Source organism: Aptenodytes patagonicus, chromosome Z, assembly GCF_965638725.1.
Source record: "Aptenodytes patagonicus chromosome Z, bAptPat1.pri.cur, whole genome shotgun sequence".
Taxonomy (NCBI): domain Eukaryota; kingdom Metazoa; phylum Chordata; class Aves; order Sphenisciformes; family Spheniscidae; genus Aptenodytes; species Aptenodytes patagonicus.
This window is the reverse complement of record NC_134982.1, coordinates 28025923-28046770: the sequence shown is the minus strand read 5'-3', so window position 1 is coordinate 28046770 and position 20848 is coordinate 28025923. Positions and strand designations below refer to the sequence as shown.

Below are 20848 nucleotides of genomic sequence, written 5' to 3'. Positions count from 1 at the left end.
AGGCTGGTAGATGAACCAGCCTTGGTTTGGCATTTGAAGTTGCACGGCAGCTGACTACTGAAGGTGGGTAGACAGCTTACCTGCAAGGATTGGACGTGACTGCCTGCTGCTTTGAATTTACATTACCTCTGACTATGGTAATGATGTTTAACAAATAGGTTAGAATGCTCCAGAAAACATACAGATTTTATCACATGTAAAACAAGCTCCTTGCTTGTGCTCCAATTTCTATCTTTATACAGATCATGAGAAGTAACACCACATGGTTTTGCTGAAGATTTCACTGATGTGAGTTATTTTAGAACAAAATTAATCAAATTTCTTAGTATTGTGGGTAGTAACAGGCAAAGCAAGGGCTGGTGTTTCCTATAACGCTGAACCAATGGCAGTAACACTCAGCAGTTTCCCCTTTTTTTGGCCACACTTAAGCAAAATCAAGTAGCTCCATAAATGTTTACAGAGACTCCTGATAAAAATAGAGGTGGATTTCTGAAACATTCATATGTATCCTTTTTCCTAAAACTATGGTGGGAGGGTGTTGACTGGTAGGCTGCTTCTGTCCAGGCTGCAAATGCTGCCCGTTGACAGGTCTATCTGGCCTCTCCAAAAGGACGAAGAAATGAGCAGTCGAGACTTTTGGCCTCCTATAGCAGTAGCAGAATTGGTCTGCACTAGCTTCTTGGGCACGTTTGAGATGCAAATTTACATCCAATCAAGTTATTTCAATTTAATTTCCTCAAGTTATAAAGTATAGATTTTCTTGGAAGTTTGCATGAAAACTGTTACCAATTAGGTAGAAGTGTTTTGCTTGTGCTCACTCTTGACAGCCTTTACTGTGCAGGCCAGGAGAAGCTGAAATAACTGCTGACAAACAAGGCTTCTTGTGACATTGGGTCTCTATGGAAATAGTTCCCATATAGAACAGGAATGGCAGAGACTCACCTGGGCAAGATACTGCTGATGGAGCAGCTATTTTTTTCAGACTGTTCTGCTCCCTGTAGCAGCTGTAAATGCCTTATAAGAGGCTAACCATAGGGTGTGAGCTGGAAACCAGGGCAAAGCTTGGAGGAAGAACAATGGTCCTAGCAAAAGTCTTGATTTTTGAAGTAGTGCTTCAACAAAGGAAACACTGCATCTACGCAAAAGATGATAAAAGTCAGTGCTCAGCCCTTGAGGATGTGAATTTCCTTGTTGGGTAGAGACTTCAAAACTTGCAAACACAAAGCTTAATTTGATGTTAAGTTTATCTGTGTTGCTTGTACTATGGTTGCCATAACAGTGATTGAAAGCTAGTTACGCTTCCTTTATTTTAGTGGTCTTGGTATTGCTATTTCAAGGAGAATGCTTGTTTTGAGGTGTTTACACAATGCTTCGATATGCTCCTGATATTTTATTCATGATTGTTATTTAGCATTGTCACTGTGGTGTTTTCATTAGTGGAAATGGATTCAAGGCAGAGAGGAGGCTGGCCCGTGGTCAGTACTTGCTGCATTAATCCAAACTTTACTTTTTGGAGTGGGCTATGGAGCAGACACAAGCACGTAACCTGAAAAATTAAGTTCTTCAAGATGAGACTGACAAAGTTTTGTGTCAGTTTAGAGGAAATATGAATTTAGCAGAACTAATACAGTTATACTTAGAAATTTGTGAGTGTATGATCTGGGCGAAAACTTATCTTGTGAGTGCAGCTGTCAGTGACTTTTTCTGGAAATGGAAGTACTCGGTTTATTGATAAGTTAGGAGGAACATCTGGTTCACTCCGTATCTGATGATTTTGCAGTGATATGTACAATGGTAGATGTGTCACTGTCACACAGAGCAGTTTTGACTCTCAGTATTTAGGTTCTGGATGTACTGAGTGGAAGGGTGGGGTTTTGTCTGCTCTTTTCAAACCGTGCTCAAAGGTCTGTGATTAGAGATGTAAATCTTTTGTGCTTTTGTTCTCTCCTATGTTTCTAACTCCTGATGATGAAGGAAAAAACAATTCTTATTACTGGGTATGTATGTAAATGAGAAATAAGGGCTGGCATTGTCCAGAAGCATTGTGGGCAATTGCTCCACAAGCCATGTCTGCCTGCCTGTGTGGTGTGCTCCCGAAGTGACCTAGCAGGGAACACTGGGAGGAGGCTACCCTGGAGCCAGTGGTGCCAACTCCAATAACTCTGCAAGCACTTGCTTGCCTACTGTGGAGTGAAGGCAGCCAAGCAGGCTTCAGGTGATTATTGAGGTCATTGCTGACATGGGACTGCCTCTGAACTGGTTACCTGCGTGGATACACTGAGTTTGCCTTCTCCCTGCAAGAACATACCATCTCACCCATGAAGCTGGAACAAAGAAGGTGTGATTCCATCCCCTGTGCCTTTCTGCACCTATGTGGACCAGCACAGTCGGCAAGGCCAAGAGGTTGTAGGGTGAGATCCCAGCTTGTGAGCCTAATGCTGCACCTCCATCCTTTTTTTTGTGGTTCCTGCTTGTGCTGGGCCATCTCAGCTGCAGAAACCGCTGCTGAGTGCACAGTGGTTTTGGGAGTTGTTTCACAAGCAGCTCATCTGCCTTCCCAGGGGAGCTGGGAATGTTGGAGGGAGGGCAGGAACCGCCATGGCTCTGTTCAGTCTCTGCCTCTGGGTGCCCAGGGACCCTGCTTATCATCTAAACTTACTATACCTATATGTTGATGTTCTGCATCATATAGCATTTCTTTATGTTCTTGTGAATTTTAAGCCATGTTTTGTATTAAAATTGTTCAATCTCATTCTATGGATCTGTAGGTGCAAACTACATTTTCAGATGTATTATCCCTAATGTTTAAGGTTTTTTTCTCCCCACTAAGATTAAAAAAAAAAAAACATTGTGCCTGTAAATGAAAGAATTTGAATTACAAACTTCAAGGATATTGTGACTGTAATAGTTACTTAGGAATGAAAAGCGAGGCAGTCAGAGGGAAATGTGTTCTCCAAGTTTAAGGCTGCAAACCTCACGGCATGCATACTTTTTCTTTTTTTATTCACATGCTTGTGTTTGTATCTTGAAGGAAAAATGTACTGCAACATTTCAGGTATTTTCCGGAGTTCCTTTCAGAGTATGGAGAGAGTGAAGTAGATGACTTGTTTGGACCTTCGTAGAAGAAGGACTCTGGAACATACTGGTTGGGGAAAAAGCAGGGGATGATGAATTGTCAAAGGAAGAATTAAGACCAGATGTCAGGGCTGAGGGTTTCTACACTGCAGACTTTCTCATGATGATTTAAAATTTACTCAGTGCTTAAGTGATGCTCTTGCTTACGGCTTTTCCTAGGCAGGTGTTTCAGTCCTCCTGAGTCTTATGGTTCAGATCCTGAGACTCATGTAGCTCTTGTCTGAGTTACTCAGTGACAGTCAGACACAGCTTTCTCCTCAGGTTCTCTGTCTTTCATTCCAGCGTTCCTGCTTGCCATCCTCCTTTTCTGTTGTTTAAGCTACACCTTGCCACGTTTCTTCCAGCTGCTTACTGTACTGTGAGTCTGCTGGTAGGAAGCTTTTTGATGTCAGCCTCCCAAAGATCTGAATATTGAATCCATTCGGCAACTGTTCTCTCGCAAACAGAATATCGTGCTGGACTTTTTTCGGGAGGTGTGAGGGGCTCTTCCCTTCCCCTCTCTCTCACTCCCCCTGTCCCTGTTGTTCTTGTCTTCCTCCTTTCTCACAGCCAAAAGTAGCCTCCAGGTACTAGGGGTTTACTATAAGTGTATCTATAAATCACTGTTTTGGTCTGAGACTGTAATGCAGATGAGCTTTTTGACACTTTCAAACTTGAAAAAGAAATTGGACAAGGTTCTGATTTAGCCAAAAATCCTGTGCAGCATTTGCAGGGAGTTATCTTAATTGGTTACTGTTTAAATGGCCATCAGTCTTTTGAATTTCTACCAAAGAATAATGACAGTGACTGAAAACCTTAGTGTTATGCTCTGGACTTATGTTGTGGACTTCAACTAGTTTGCCTTTTGGCGAAGCGTCAGTGGCTCTTGTCAGACATGCTTAGCTTCTTCAGTCCCTAGGGTCCCCCTTTGCCACGGTAAGCCTCGTATTTTATTCTGGTCCTGCGTGTTGTCTAAGATGACTCAACTTAATTAGGGTGATCTTAGCTGCTGTTTGCACAGCAGAGCATCTAACCTGGCAGCAGTAGGAGTGCAATAGAGCCGTGGGTCAACATCAACATGTGCGAACAGATGAGGGGCAGACAAACCTGAATTTGGGTTTCCTGCTGCCACTGTGATGAGTTCAGTCTGCGCCCTGCCCTTCCTCCCAGTGGTCTCGAGCCCCTCTTTCCTGTTCTTCCACTTGGCTTCTGCAGTGGCTTTCTGCCCTGTACGTGATCCACAGATGTTTACAGGTGGGGTTGTGGCCATAGGCGGTGGTGGTGTGCCTACACATAATGAAAGTTGCCTTTGGGGTTCAGCAGAAGGCTGCAGGCACGTCTCTTTCTGCTGTTAACCTGTTGTGCCTCTGCTTCCAGCTCCTTGCGTAGGGATGAATGCCTCTCAGATGAGCTTTTCACCCTTTTTGGGTAATCTTCAAAGTATTTTACCCTCCACAAGTCACTGCTCCTTTTATGTAGGTGTGTATATGTATTTGACTTATTGATATACCTACAATTCTTTTCAGCAAAAAATGAAATATAAACTTTCTAATGCTAGAAATAAATTTGATGGCATTTGTAGGCAAAAGACTTAGCATTTTTCTCCTGACTAAACCCAATTACAGGGTTGATACTGAGGTGTGCTGTAGACACTAACATTTTTCTGTGTCTTTCATAGTTGAGTAGTGTATTTTACTAGCCTGGCAATATTAAACTGTCCTTTTCATTATTTCATTTACATTCTGCTTGTGTTAAGTTGAACTGAGGTCACAGTAGGTAAAATGTAAGGAAATGGAATCCATGTGGTAAAATTTTGGCTCTTTTATTGAAAATTGTTAATGTATATTGCTAACAAAAAGCAAACAGATTAAAGTGATTCCAGTGAAATGAACGGAGCAAATGGTAAATGTGTCAAAAATACATGGAATTCAAATCACAAGTACTTTATTTAAGAAAACAGTGAATGTATAAAGCTGACAGAGGAATCTTTCATGCTTTACTATTTGTTTCCTCATGAATTAACCTCTGGAGAAGGAAAGCCTGTTGGAAATTCCTGCTGGAATGTGCAATATTATTTTGAATGCCTCAAGCCTCCAGTGACGTGCTAATCTGACCAACCAGCCTTTTCAAAAAATTGGTTTTTTTTTTTAAAAGCCCGCATGAAAACCATCATTCTTGCTGTAAGCGTCTGGAAACTAAACAGACCGACTACTTACCAGTGTAGCCTTTTCCAAGCTGCCTTCAAGCTTGGCCATGTTAATGGCTTTTGGACTAGACAAGTGGAGGTATGATGGCCTGTAAGGGAGAGAAATAACTTGTAATCGGTGTTCACTGTCTCTTCAGGATTCATCAGTCTGAGTGCTTCCTTAGGCTTGCAACTTTTTCAGGAACATAGACTGAGGGTTTATTAGCAAAGAGTTTTAAGGTCAACTGGGTAGTTCATAGAAAGGAGCTAGAATTTTAAAGGTGTTCTTTGAGCACCTGAACCTTGGGGAAACCTGTTGTGCCTTGAGGTGACCAGCTAGCAAAATATGCAAAGATAAACAGTTACAATTTTATTAAGGAGTTATGTGAAGTATTGCTGGAAACAGTGAGACTGGCAGTTAAATGTAGGTGGAAGTGGTTTGGCAATAGGCTGATAAATTGCATTTCATGTTTGTAATTGTAGATGGCAATGCCTGAAGCCAACTGAAATTGTTTGGAGTTGGATTTTCATATACTTCCTTCAATTCCATTACTCTCTCTCCTTGTTCTTCCAAACATACAGAACAATTATACTGAAGTTAAAATGAATCGTGTTACTTTTCTGCACAAGGTTAAAGGACTCTACTAGAAAAGAGGTGGCCATGCTCTGGTATCATTATACAATAAGATAATGTCAGAACTACTTAATGTCTTTTCATGTATTGCCTCTACTAAAGTCTCACTTGATGGTACTGTAGAAAGCCTGAGGTTTAAAAGTAGAGCAAAGGATATGTATACTTATAAGCAGAAAAATGAATGTTAAACGTTCTGGCAGTGCTTGTGGTTACTTGCTGAATGCCAAAGCTATCTTGTGTCTGTGTGGTTAAATGACACTTTTTCTAAACTCTGTGGGAATTCAAGTATCTTGAGACACGTCTGAGGAGTCCCACAGCCTTCTGCCAGTGTTGACACTTTACAGACTGTAAAACCAAGCAGTTTTGACACTTGGCTCCAGGAGCACAGGCTGTGGTTGCTGTTGCATCACCGTCCCCTTGGTATGATAGTCCTAAGGTCCATTAGTAATACTGTTCAGTCTCTGTAAATGGATGTGGTTGGACTTGTGGCAGCAGATACACAAGACTGAAATAAGACCTTTTTCAAGGAAATGGGGGGAGGAGGACTCAGGAGAGTGAATGCACAGGAATGAGGCTCTATGAGAAAGCTCAAGGGAAAGACTGGTGTAGCAAACACTTTCAATTTTACATCAGAATGTCTTTTTACTGGACTTCTGTTGTCAACACTCCCATGCTAATGGTGTGTGTTTGTTTTCCCTGTTTGCGTGGTGTCTGGCGGTGAGATCTGGTCCAGAACGGTGGCCCTGTAGATCCTGTGTGATCCTTGTGAGAGCAGATAATGTCTGTCTGCTGGCCAGAAGATGTGTGTTATTTCTGTATGAAAATCTGAGCCTGCATACTTTGGACAACCTAATAACTAGATTAGAAGAGACATAGCCATTTTTAAGGGAGGGGGAGAGTAGTTCAATGTTGGAAAGATTTGAAAAATGCCATGTTGAAGAGCCTCATAATCTAACAAAGTGTATTAGTCTACTATCTCAAGCTGCCCTCCAAGTTCACAGCTGTGGTGGTTTTGAGTGCTTACAGTGTTTGCCTTTGTCCAGAGCCCTTTCTTGGAGCAAATGTTCAGGGAATGGACAGAATTCCTTTAACTGGAGCCATAGAAAAAGGCTCAGGCCATCTGGTTTTATTGTTGTAGGACATGTGCTAGCTGCTTGTGACTGTGCTTTTTGACAGAGGAAGTCTATAGAAAGCTGTTCTGATTGGAGCCTTAAGTTTTTCATCCAAAGATAAATGTCTTCCAGCTAACAATAGACCTGTAGGTACTAAATACCTTAATAACAGAACACCTGTAATAGGTGTTTGGTGCTATAAAGCCATTTTTTCATAGTAGCCTATTGAATGATCTCTGTTCACATAGTTAAAGTTGGCATATTTTCTTCTGCATGTTTAATAGACTGTTGCATTAGATACCTATGAGTCAATACTGGGAGTGGAGGCTCGGGAGGGAACTCCTTCTGCCTCTGTAGCTTTGAGCAGTGTTTTTCTGATATCTGTACATGTAATCCTGTCCATGTATTTTCCAGCTGCCTGGCAGTGCCGTAAACTCCTGCCCCACTGCAGTGAGGGCAGCTCAGGTAGCAAGAAGCCTGGCTCAGAGCATTGCCAGATCAGACCTCCTTCTGTTATGGGGGTTGGCTGGTGCTGCGTTGGTGCAGTAGCAGCACCTGAATTGCCAACCTAGGAGTGACCGCAAAGCTGAACTGCCCTGGACAGGCACTCCTGGGATGCTGGGTACCTGAAAGTACAAATTTTACTAGGAATAAAATATGGCAGTGTATTTATTGGCCTCTTTCACACTAGGACAAAATAGTTACATGCTCTCATATAGCCTAAGGTTTTAAGTCACCTTGACTGTATAAAATGCAACTAGATTTTTCTTGAAACTACAGCATTGAATTGTGATAGCAAACGCTTAACGTTTGCAGCTCGTCCTCATGGTGCAGGCAGACATAAATGGGACGCTGCCTACAGCTGAGCCTACAGGCTCAGCTTTCACTGGGGCTGGCTGTGGCCAGCAAAGTGTTTGTCAGGAGTTTTTGTGCAAGAGGGGCTCGGCTTTTGTTTTTGTGTTTTCAGCTGTTACAGCATGGTTCTGTTAAATGCTTTTCAGTGTGCTAATACTGGGGATGTGGGGATGGGCTCGGGTGGCGGAGGCAGGAAGGTGTGAGGGGGGGATACGCAGAATTTGCAGAATTTCTCACCAGTGCACCGGAGCACTGCCTTGCCTACTGCGTGGCCAGGACAGCACACAGCTGGGACTGCAAAATGTGGTTTAGCTAATGTTTAATTCAAATACTCCGGTGAAAAACTTTTATTCCAGCATTTTACAGTATTTGTTCATGTATCTCTTTTCTTCTCCCTCAATCCTGACTTTACAAATTCTTTTCTGTCACCATAAGAGGATTTTGTTCTTTCCATCCTCTGTTATGTCCTGTGTATTGAGCTTCCCTGTTGTGGTGCCAAAAGAGCCGCCCTCCTCCTTGCTCACGTCTCACTTTCCATGGGAAAAAGTCTCTGGTGGCAGGAAACTGAGGGGGATTGGCCCTGGGAAATAAAAGCCTCTGTTCCTTTCTTTGCCTTCTTCAGTATAAGAACTCTTTTGGTATGTCTGTGGCAAACGCCTTATTAAAGGGTCTGCCAGCTAGAAGCAGCCACGTGCTGTTCTTGAGCTACTGCAGATAGTCATATGTCTGAGTGCAAATGAATGACCAGGAAGCCTTAAATGCTGCTATGGGTTTTGCAGGGTTTTTTCCAGCCTCAGTTTTTTAAGATAACAAAACTGTCTGTTTGGGGAATTGTTATCCCTGAATAACTTAGAATTATGGCTTGTAAAGTGTCCTATAAATTTGCATTCAGAAATTAAAACAAATGTTATTTTTCCTTGCATGCTCTTTGGTTACCTATTACAGAAATTTCAAGTTTAACTTCATTTAAAAATACAATCCATGGATCCATGGGCTATTTGAAAACTGTTGCAAATTAGACCTGTAAAACACCTCTTATTTAATGTCATCTCAAGTATAAACATACTAATGGGAGACATCCAGTAAGCTCGGTGTTGATGTGGATTATCTCTGTGACCCTGGGACCTCCAAAATCCTTGCCATGGTTGTGATAAGAGGGTTAACTCTGAACTTGGGCAACATTTACACAGCCAGCACTTGTTCTTAAAATTCTTGTGTAAACTGAGCATATCTTATGTGAACCTGAAGTTTTGAATCTCTTTCCAGACACTGTTTGTAAGGTCATGGCTCCAGTGGCTCTTGCACACCTGGGCTGATTACTAGTTTCAGTAATTATATTGCAGCTTCAGAAGTGGTGGCCCTATTTTGGAAAACTTACTCAAATCCAGAAGGTTGAAATGCTTTTATGTTGTCTACTAATGTGGAGTCAGACTCAGTAAATGCTGCCTGTGCCATGTTGACTGTAGGTGCATGGAGCACTTTGGGTTGTGTTGGCAGCCCTGTGGTCAGCAGCTGACAAAGCTCCAAGTATTTGCCAACAACTGGAGTGGCTGTCTTGGATTGGGCAATCCATAACGAAACCCCAAACATCCACTTGTCCTAGCTACTACCTTACCTGTTCTTCTGTTTCTTCTGTGATGGTGGTACACAGGACAAATACTTCAGACAAAGATGAGGGTGGATATAAGTGCGATACATCAGCTGGTGGAAGATGCTCATGTCTCTCAATTTATGAACGCTCCCTGGTAAACAGACTTATTTTTGTGATAAATACGTGGAATGACAATATGTACGAAGCTGCTAGTAGAATGTGACTTGTATTTCCATTGAATCAATTGTGGGAAGAATTTACTTAGACAATTGTTGCATCATACTGAGTGCCAGAATAAGTCTGTTCTCGTGTTTGTTCAAAATTAGGTGTGGCAATTTAAGCTTTAGTACTGCTCACTGCTCCGTGCAGTGTTTCCTACACACTCTTCCTTTAGTGTTTTTCCATGAAGGAATATCTATAATGAGGGAACTTGGTGTCTTAGCACACATGCTTTGTATGTATTGACTGTTGGCTAACAGGGTGGCAACATCTAAAATGAATTGAAATTGAGAGCTTTTAGGCTAGCTACACTGGCATTTTTATTAGTTCTTGTCAGTAGTCCAGACGTACTATTAACATTCTGTCATTGAGGGAATATTTTATATTATCCCTCTTAATTCTGAATCAAAAGTCACAAAATTGATGAATTGAATCATGTTATTTTAGATGCCTTTTTTTCCTGTATAGCTTCTATGTAGTGTGCATGTGGTCTGTGTTCTGTGGCAGTTGGACCTTTTCAGTTGCAACGTTTCGTGTCTGCCTGGATCCTGCTTGGCCTTACCAGTGGGCTGGAGGTCTTCAGGTGAAGCCCAGCCCTGCTTACTCTGCCCCATAACATCCTTTATTGCAGCATTCTCTTCCCTTGTGAGCTGAGCACTATCAAGAAGTTACTGATACAGCAGAGATGTGTTTATTCTTTCATCAGTTTCCCAGTCTTCTGACTAACATTTGCCCTGTTAGGCAGAAAGACTGAGCTTTCTATCTCCAAACCAGGCTTGTTTGTGTGTTGAACTTCGTGCGGCTGGGTTGATGGATGCACTCATAGGGTGTTTGTCTGAAGTTGAGGAAAGCTATATGCAGGGCTCTTAGTCAAAGACTGAAGCCTTTGCCAAAATATATAGACTAGACTTTAAGGACTCAGGTCTTCAAAGTAGTTTCCTCTGCAGCTCAGTCCTGGGGCCACCTCTATCCTGCAGGTTGTCATTGCTGTTTCTAAAAGTGTCTGTAACCGCTTATTTGATGTGATAGCACTGTCGCTTTGAAGCCAGTATGTGCTGGAGGGGGAAAGCGTGTAATCAGTCTTATCAGAGGCCGGTGTTGCAAGAGACTCCTCCCAGCATAAGCACTGTAGGTGTTGGCACTCCCTGTGCTCTGCCTTTTCCGTGCTCCGATATTCAGCCCAGAAACAGCTGCTTTGGCCCTGACAGGAAAGAAGCCTATTTCCTACCTGTAAGCTGCTAATACAGTATCTCTTCTAGAAAGGATCTGGGTTTTCTACTTTTTAGTGTCTAGAAGTTACTTGTTCTCACCTCTTGCCCTTTTCCCTCATTATTGGAGGGTTTCCTAAGCAAAACAACTATTACAATCCCACAATATCTGTCAGTGCCTTCATCCACCCCCTGAATCAATCTTTGCAAATAATTTTAATGAGGGATTTGAGGCTGGCCAGGGCTGCTTGATCTGGGATGTCCTTGTTGAGGATGGGAGGGACCTGTGGATGTGTAGATCCAGGACTAGATTGTAAAGCATCAGTGTTACTCAGGTAAATTCCTAGACCGATACTTATCAAATGGGTTGTGTGGTTTTCTTACTCCTACTTTCAGACAAGCTGCCTTTTTTGCTGCTTTGCTTATGGCTGTGTGAGCTGTGTTTGGAGAGCAGGAGTAAGTGGCTGTTTAATGAGCTAAGTGGAGCAGGGCATGGGGGATGAAGGCTTGGTCCGGTATTGGCTGTCCCATCCTGGCTGACGGGGCTATAGCCCACTAGGATGGTCAGCTGGGCTCCTCTGATGGCACTTGTCTTCATCTGTGGGGCTCTCATAGCTGAGGGAGAGCTATGATGTTTGAAAAGTGGCCATAGAGCTCAATGTCATAAGTAATAAAGTGATATATATTACATTTCAGTGTGGTGGTTCATCAATACTCCCTCGCTCTGGGGAGCCAGGACCCGTCTGCAGCAGAGGAGCTGTGTCAGGGAGTGGGAGCAGCCTGCCCTGGATGTGCTGACAGTGGCATGGGCAAGAGCAGCAGTACAGCTGCCTCCATGGCCAGTTTGCCAGGCTGAGTGTTTTACAACCTGCATCTCATGTTTGCCTCCAAACTAATGTTTTAATTCATAGCAAGTGATGACCTGATTACAGTACCTGAGAGCTCATTTTAGAGTGAGTCATGCTTATTGGAGCTACCAGATTTAAAAGGGACTTGGAGCAAGGCACGTATTTGTTTTATCGGTGTATGGAACTTCTGGGTAATTAGGAAGAGCCATCTTAAAAGCAAAGGAAGATGAGAGATATCAATGCTTGTGGTGATTAAAACTGAAAATACAAAGCTTAAAGCAGCTATATGATACGTTAACAAATGTGTGGTAGCATCAATCCAAAACGTGGGTGAGTAATGTCATTTCTTTTGTGTCCTCAGTAAATGCATGTGGGATGATTTCTGTGTTGGTTTTTTCTGAGGTACAGCCTTCAAAGTATGCATGTACTTATAAAGCCCAGCTTCTTGGTTTATTATAATGCCTTTTACTTGAATTGCCTGTATCAGATACTGGAAGGTGTTTACCCATTACATGAGGCAGCTGCATCAGGGAAATGCTGAAGACTTGCTCGTGGCCTGCACAATCTGTGTGGCAGTTGAACTAAAAAAGCATCTCACAATGCATTTGAGGAGGAGAGGGGCCTGTGTTTTTTTTACCGAGGATGCATCTTGATGTTCTCAGCTAACCGGCTTGTGGGCTGCTGCAGAAAGTGGCTGGCCCAGCCCTGCATTTCCGTTCCCTCCCTTGTGCCTGCACAGGCGTGCCTGCAGGTGCGCAGCAGCTCAGATCAGGGACCTGACCTTCCCAGAAGCGAGTCTCTTCATAGCTGTCGCTCTTCGGCGGGGGCTGCCCCTTGCTCTCGTTCCCGGATGCAGCCGCAGGATTGCCGGCTCTGACAGGAGAAGTGATGGGAGTATGTGGCTGGGAAACATGAGGGGGGGCAGGGCCAGCTCTTTTGGCAGCTGCTAGCATAAATAGGGTGTCATTTTGGTAACTGGTTTATGCTGAAAGCTGTTTCCAAAAGCCTCACATGCTGTGATTGAAACTCAGCCAGAAGTTAGCACTACTGTATGGTCCTTCAGATTCATTGCTAGAAACATTTGGAAGAATTGCAGATTTGCTCACAGAGGTCCTCTGTACCCTATAAAGAGAGGGAGACCAGTTATGGGGTAGTAGTTGTTAATAATCAGGGTCGTTTGCAGCTGGAGATGTGCACAGAGTCATCCTTAATAGGCTGGGAGTGTGCTTTTATGGGAGGTGATGTGGTTGCAGCAGTAAGTAGGGATGTGAATACCACAGCTTGTTCATTTGATTACAGCCCTTATCAGCCACATCAGTGGGAGGCAGCTTGGTCTGTCACAGCCTCACAGGTTGCTGAAGATGCAGCTGGTTCCCAAGTTGCCCTTGAGATATGTTTGCAGGGTGTTGCCGCCTTCATCTCTCCTGCTGAGGCTCTGCTTAGCACGGGGCTGCTCCATCTGCTGCTTGCTTTGAGCTCCCACATGGGAGTCCTCAAGCCCCTCTGAGGATGTGTAAGCTGAAACTCTGCTGGGTCCCAGCCTCAGGCCCATGTGTTTGAGTCCTCCATTCTGTCCCCAAACCAGGTGATGGACAAAAAGCAATACACGCTTTGTTTTGAATAAGTGAAACTTGTGGAATTCACTGTACAGAGAACAGCATTTTCTTGGTGATCTAAATATCTTTGTGCACCATGCTATAAAAGACCTCTTTTGAGGAGGATGGATGACTATTTTCATTTCTCCTCTGCAGTAATTTGCCTAGGTTCTCAGTAAAATTGCTCTAAGAATCACCCCTGACTCGTGTGTAACTTGATATGGGTTTCTGTTTGCAGCTATTGTGGATGATGAAAGGCTTTCAGCGGAGGAAATGGATGAGAGGAGGCGTCAGAACATTGCTTATGAGTATCTGTGCCACTTAGAAGAAGCCAAAAGGTAAGTAAATGAAAGCACACTTATACCTGGCCTTTAAATACAGAAGTTCAGGCCTGTTGTGTTCTTGAGCATTGTAACTTTTAATTCAACTTCTTGAATTACTTGGATTAACTTAACGTTGGAATTTTATAGCATTCAGCATGAGAAACTAATGCCCAATGTGAAAAGTTTAATTCAAAGAAGGATTTGGAAACAATCAAGACAGTCTCCTCAGAGTTACTGCAGTGACCATCTTCAATGAAAGTAGGGGCTGGGTACTAAAACCTAAGGCTGTGGTTTTGTGAGAAGCTGAGTCAGGCCTATGTGACTAACTGGGGAAGGTCTTTTGTTCCTGGCTGTGTGGTTATGCTCCCTTCTTGGCACTAGTGCTTGTGGAGCGACTCAGATTGCTAAGATGGCAGAAAATCACCTGGGATCTTACTGGATTAATGATCCATATCATCTCAGTGTTTCAATGGTAAGTGCAGGCAGGGTGATAAGATAACGTGGACTCTGCTCTTCCTTTAGTTCCTCTAACCCATCGGTCAGGAGTACTCATCTCTTGAAGCAACAGCCTGTGATGAAGCACTGATTTGCAAGTGCACAGGGATTTTTTTTCACCTTTGTGCAAATGTACTGTGCTATGCGCACTTCATTCTCAAAACAAATATTCAACTGTTTTCATAACTACGGAGCAAGGAAACAAGGTGCAATATCCTTGTGCTTTTGGAGTAGCTTGAAGTGCTGCTATTATTGTATGTAAAAGCATATTTTACATTCAGTCTGGTCAGAATTTTCCAAAGATGCCTGTTGTACTCTATTGCCCTGGGTGCCACTGGTAAGTATCTTGCTTCTGCTCTGTATTTGTTGATGATGGTGTCTTTAGTCCTAAACTTCAGTTGGATGACTTTCCTAGGAACTTCTGTAGAGAAAAGGAAACTCTGATTGGTAGTGTAAGCTGGGAAACCTCAGTGCAATGACAAACCATAGAATCTTTAGAATGGAGTAACCCAGCGTACTTCAGTCAGGAATCAACTGTAAAACAGTGCCCTGGGCTTTGTTTCTGCACCATTCCCCTTGCCATCACTGCGTGGCACTGACAGTTACCTATTTAGCAGTCGTGGGGCAGCTAGCTGCCAATAATCTTGTCCTAGGGGTGGTGTTATAAAAATCAGCCATTCTTACTTCCTATTCACTATGCCATCCCCACTTGCTGTAGCAAACACTGCCTCCTTTGCTCCTTCTTCCTCTTTCCACTACAGAGCGGTTCCCCATTCACATGTTTAAGATGGCAAGTGTCTTACTGCTGCCAGAGAGGACTGTCCTGCTCTGCACACTCCTGTTGCCTTCATCATGCAGTTGCAAGAGATTGCCCTTGGTCAGCTGAGTCAGCTCGCTATGCTGGCTGGAAATTTGTAGCTCTTTTGCTGAGTTAGTTTTCTAGTGGTTTAGTGAGCTGACTAGTCTGATCAAGGGGTCAGAGGACAATCAGTGCTGGCAAGAGGAAGGGGATGGGTTGCAGCCGCACACTTGAGAGGGGGGCCGAACAGGTCTCCATCTCGCTTGCTGAGAGGTTACATCAGCTCCACCATCTCAGGAAACCTCACTGTGTCAAGCTTTGACTTTACTCAAGGTTCCTTCTTGGTTTGTTGCAACTCACCTGCCTGCTGGCTTCTGGCAAGATAGGAATAACAATTAGTCTCCAAAGCCAGTCTTTTCTCTTCTACTACTATTATTACTAACGTATCTTCCTGGCTTTCTTCACCCTCCCCCCCTTCCCAGGGCTACTTGTCACTTGGAGCTCAAGTCTTCTAGTTCGTTTGAAGCATCTCCCTTGATATTTCACAAAGAAATGTTGTTATTTTTACAATTAATGACTTAAATTAGCATCTGCTATGAGTAACCCCCTCCTCTTCCTTGTATTTCCTATGGGTTCATGCCATCAGCAGTTTTCTAGAAGAAACGCTCCTTTAGCTCTGCCAGCAGGACTTTGCAGACAGAACAGTCACTCCCAGGGCTGTTAGGTACCTGGAAGCATTTTTGGATCTCAGTTTGGAAAATTGGAATTTGCTGGTAATGTTCGTGGCCAATGCTTGCTAATGCATGAAGTGGGGATGAGTGCTGCAGTGTAAGGGGCGTTGTTCTTCCCCCACCAAGGGGTTGGGTTGTCACGGGTGGAGCTGATGTGGCAGCCCAATGTTGTGGAGTGTCCTCCTCCTGTGCCTCAGTGCACCAACCCCATCACTTGTTAGGGAGGAAAGGATGGTGATGGTGGGATGGTGAAGGCTCTGGGGGTGCTCTCGGGTGGACAGAGCTGCTGTGGGGGAAAAGAGAGCGTGAGGGAAACTTCTCCTTTCACAGCAAACTGTTGGGATAATTCAGTTGCATCATGAGACTTTGCCCCGAGATGGACTCTTACTCATGTGAAAACAACCTGGCAATGAACATGTACAGAAAACTTGCAGAAACAAGCAGAAATGCCTGTGTCTTATAGCTGTGTAGCCCCTAGCCCTGCTTCCTCAGGAGGCAAGTAATGCCATCTGGGGGGCCCAGGCTGGCGACAGGGACAGGCTGGGGTGGTGAAGGTGCACGGCTGCATTCTTCCCAGCCTGGTGAAACAGCAGCATGAGAAAATGCCATATCTCTTCTCACTACCCAGTTATTGCCCTCTCTGTGTACTTGATTAGGGGTAAAGCATGTTGATGTGCGGTCTCTGTTCTGTGCTTGCAGATGATTATAGCATTTTCTTTGTCACAACAGAGCCTGAACAAAACTGAGGACTCTGGAAGGTGAGATAGCAGCCTCAGAGGGAGCAACAGGGTCGTAATTCAAACTGCGGCAAAAGGAGACCAGCACAAGCTTGGGAGGCTTGGGTGTAGGCACATGGTGGGTCATGCCCTTCAGCATGCTGGGGGTGCAGTTTCACAGGCAGTGCTAGCTGATGGATCGGCTATTGCTGCTGCTGAATGGAGGGGTCCCAGCTGGGTGCTCGCCCCTACTCCCCAGCGCTGGAGCAGCCCCCTTGGGATGCACAGGGCCCCCTCCCCAGCTGTGTGCTTGCGGTGGTGGGCCTGGGTTGATGGTGCCTTTGGCCCCAGGTGCTGCAGCCTGTTGTGAAACTGCCCTGAGCTGCGGCTGCTGCCTTCTTGTTCCCAGCAGCGCCCTCCTGGGTGAAACCTGGGAGTGGGAACTTCCTCTCTGATGTATTTGATTTCTGTTTTCTGTTGCAAGCTGGTTTTGCTTCTATAAAACCTGAATGCATGGAGAGGATTTTTTTAGTATTCAGGACGCTATAGATAGCAATGACAATAAACAGACTGAAATGAGTAAAGCAAGGTGAGTTTTTCCATTCAGTTGGCAGCTGCTGAAATGGCAGCAAATACTGTTTCAGCTAATCAGCAGTGTGCAAACACAATGTGCTTTGGCCCGTATTGAAGAGTAAGTAATACTGAAATAAGCAATAAATAGCAAAAGATTGAGGCAGAGCATAGCTTTATATACAGTACCGTGGCAGGAGTTATGTTTTTTCCTTGCCATATTTGTAATCAAAATATTATTTTATAGCAGCTCTGTATTTGGAAATGCCAGAGTTAATTAAAAGGGTGAAGAATGTGTACTTTCAGCTGCTTTTCAGACCACTGTTTGCACACTTACTTCCTGTAGCCCAGCTTTAATAAAAACTTTCCAAGTTTAACATGAAAGAAGAATCCTGTTGCTGGTAGCTGATGCTTCTGCAAATACCTTCTGTACTAGGCACAGTGTCTGTTATATGTATACAGCATAGGAAATTGTTTTTTAAACACTGTGAGCAGGCTTGTAATATCTGCAGAGGTCAGTATTGTTTGAATAGGGTGTTATATTTAATAATGGAGGAAAAACATTTTGTTCTGTTAAATTGCTGGTCCCTTTCCTCCCAAAATCTGATACATACCAGATAAATTGAGGTTTTGGTTGCTCATATGTCATTTGGTTTATTACTTTTGTCTTTAAGGAAAGTTCATTGCCTATTAAAAAAAGTAGAGAGCAATGGATAGTCTCCAGTGTCCTTGAACTCCCGAGAAGAATAAAATCAAAAATAAGCAATTAGGAGTAGGGATTTACTCACTTCAAGCAATGTAACCATGGGTGCCTCGAACAGAAGCTCTTCAGAGATTACATGAATGCATTTCCAGTATTGCTTGGGAAATTCTTCTGTTAAATAACAAAGGCTTAAGGTGGGCATGAACAGCTGTGTCACAAGCCCTAATGTCTTATTGGATTAGGTTAATTTTAACAGATAAAATTTACCACAATCCTCCTTCCCAAAGATTATCTCTGTAATACTCAGGACATAGATTCTGCCTTGAGTTCGGCTTTTGCTGTTGCTTGTCTCTTTGCAGATGTGCAGTTAGCTCGCTGTAAATGATAATACAGATTTGAGGGGTTTTAAACCATGGTTGAAGCTTTGGCATATAATGCAAATCAAGTTTACAGTAAATCTGTTGTGAATGGCTAAGGTTATAATCACCCATAATTAAGCAGGTAGTATTTCTCTTTGCTTCTTGGAAATTATACCTTCTTATGCTAAGCTTAAATTTGAACCATGGGAGGCCTCATTTTACTTGTCTCTCTCTGCATGAAACGGAATACACTTTGTTCCACAATGTATATGCTGCAATTTCATAACCGGAACTGCCAGCATTTGTCTTATTTCTTTTTACTTTTCTTACTCAGCCGTTCAATAGGACAAGAAGTTGTGTGAAACACTGAAGCTTTAGCTTCAATGTTTGGACAATGAAGACACAGTGAAGGAAAACTATCCAGGAAATTTCTTCTGAGAAGCCATTTTTTTATTTTGAAAATGTAAATCCTCATTCTTTCCCAATTTCTTCACAATAGAAAATCAAACCATATGTTTAAGGTTCCAAAACCTGCCTCCTTCATTGTATTGGGTTTTATTAAATTGGTTTGCAATGGCTAGTTGTGGTATTGGTCACTGATGAGATCACAGTTGGAAGCTGCTGTGTAAAAATGTACATACAGTTTAATATACTTAAAAGGTCAAGCCCTGAAGTGCTTAACTGGCTTCAGTTAAAGCTAACGGTTTTGCAGTACCATTGCACCATAGAAAGCTCAAGTTGCTCCAGTTGTCAGGACTGTGCGAGGATTGCTTTGGAGCCCACCCTGTTCCTGGGGGGTGACTACCAAGGTCCTACAAAGATTTGGTACAAGTGAATTCTGCAAGGCTGTGTGCTGCTGTTTCTCCATAAGCAAAGTTGTGGTAACTGTGCAGCCCTGGCAGCTCATGAGTAAATTAATGCTACTCAAATGCTCTATTTTGAGTCCATTTCTTTCAGGCTACAGGAAGTCTTTAAAGCATTGCGTTTAGAGGTAAATGCGTAAAATTGTAATACAGCTGTACGACTAGGTGACTATAAGCAGAAAATGTTAAGATACTTCTTGGTAGCCTGTTTTGTGTGGGTTTGTCAATAAAATCCTTCTGGGAGTGGAGTCTATTGACACGTTGTAGACTATGAACTTTGGCTCATCTCCCCCCTCTGTCTGTCTTAAGCCTAATAAAACACCAGTGAACATGGCTGGCAGCAGCTCTGTAAAGGCCAAATGTTTGAAATTAAGATGCTTCAAGAGATAAAGTTCTTGGAAAAATCCTACTTAGCCAGGATATACCCATCCCTGAAGTAGCTCAGTCCACACACAGGTATCGATCAGCAAGTATACTCGTTGTTTCATGTTTTCATCCTCAAGGGTACTTACCTAGCAGACAGACTGCCAGCTATTGAGTTGAACAATTGTGCAGATATGCCAGAGTTTTCATATGCAAGTGTCAGTGATATCAATCAATCGAATAATTGCTTGGATAGCGATATTTGCATATGAAAAGTCTTAATAGTAAGATCTGAAGGAGAGAAAAACCTTTGTGCTACTATGAGAGAACTCCTGTTTCTGTACAGGATGCATTGACCTGCTCACTGGGATGTTGAGGTAATTCGTGCACATGTTATGGGTCATTGCTCATTGTGTATAGTTGCTGGATAATGCTGCTGAGTAATGATGGATGTGACCTTTGTTTTTTGGAAACTAAACCATATGGCACTTATCCCATAGCATGCACTGAAGCTAACAGTACAGTCACTTCAGAGCAGTTCTCTTTCCCAAAGTTTTCCACCTTTGTTTCAGGCACCACCCTCTTGTAAAAGGACTTGTGATTTTTTTTTTTTTTTTTAAATAGAAAAGCGACAAATTTGAAGCTAGTTTATGCTCTGATGCCCTTATATTGGTGTAGTTTGTAGGTTCAGCTTTACCAGGAAAGCACACGGCATTTTCATTTCTCTTTCACTTTCCCCTTTGCAACTTAAATTATCTGTGGTGCAACTTGAAAGCCTGTTTGACTTTATACTCCACCTATAAGACTAGCTGCTTGTCAGATCAAACCGATGGCTTCATTTTGCACCCTGAGTAGCTCCTAGTTAATATTAAGTGTAACCTGAGGTGGCCTCACTAAGGTATCAGTAGTAGCTGAGTCATTATGGTAGCGTATGGAGCAAACCAAGGAGTAGGGAAGTAGGCTGCCAAGGGATTCTTGAACATCACTGACCAAAACTTCCACATCTGGAAGGATGGTAAAGGGAGGCTTGAGGCTGAGTTGTGCAGGGAGGAACAGAGCTGTGGGTATTAGAGGTAGGAGATGGACTTGAGGTTTGCACCTTGCCTGAGGCATTCATATGAAGTTGCTGTTGGGAAGAACTTGTGGCAGTAACTTTGGGATGGAAGGGCACTGTTTTATTCTTTGCTTAGTGTTGAAGGGCTTAACTGTTGCTCTTAACCTTTGGGTAGGTCCTTCTGCACTGTTTGGACTCTGCTCAGTAAGTTGGGGTGTAGTTCCTATTCATCTGAGAGCAGCCAAGGCTTTTGCTTCCCTGCGTGTTAATGATGGAATAAATCACAGCCTGTGTGCCAGGGCACGCGTGCTGTATGCCCGTGCCACCCATGCTGGACTGTGGGTTGTGATGGTTGCATGCTGCACTGCTCTTGTAGCTGACCAGCAAGTGGTGCATTCTGCCTGGCACGTATCCCATCATGCTGTAACCCTAGCGTAGCATTCAAAAAGCTTTGTTTATGTGACTGTGTGTCTGTTTGCTTTGGACTAGAGGAGGAAATTACCTGGGCTGA

At 43.4% G+C, this 20848-nt stretch overlaps 1 protein-coding gene across 5 annotated transcripts in view; it reads left to right on the top strand.

The window, feature by feature from the left end:
* The window catches only part of IQGAP2 (IQ motif containing GTPase activating protein 2), a 132147-nt gene that overhangs the window by 8160 nt on the left and 103139 nt on the right, over nt 1-20848 (top strand). For all 5 annotated transcript variants that reach the window (XM_076361611.1, XM_076361609.1, XM_076361612.1 and 2 more), the window contains exon 2: nt 13600-13699. In XM_076361611.1, the coding sequence (XP_076217726.1) occupies nt 13600-13699 (100 nt within the window). The remainder of the gene's footprint in view (nt 1-13599; nt 13700-20848) is intronic.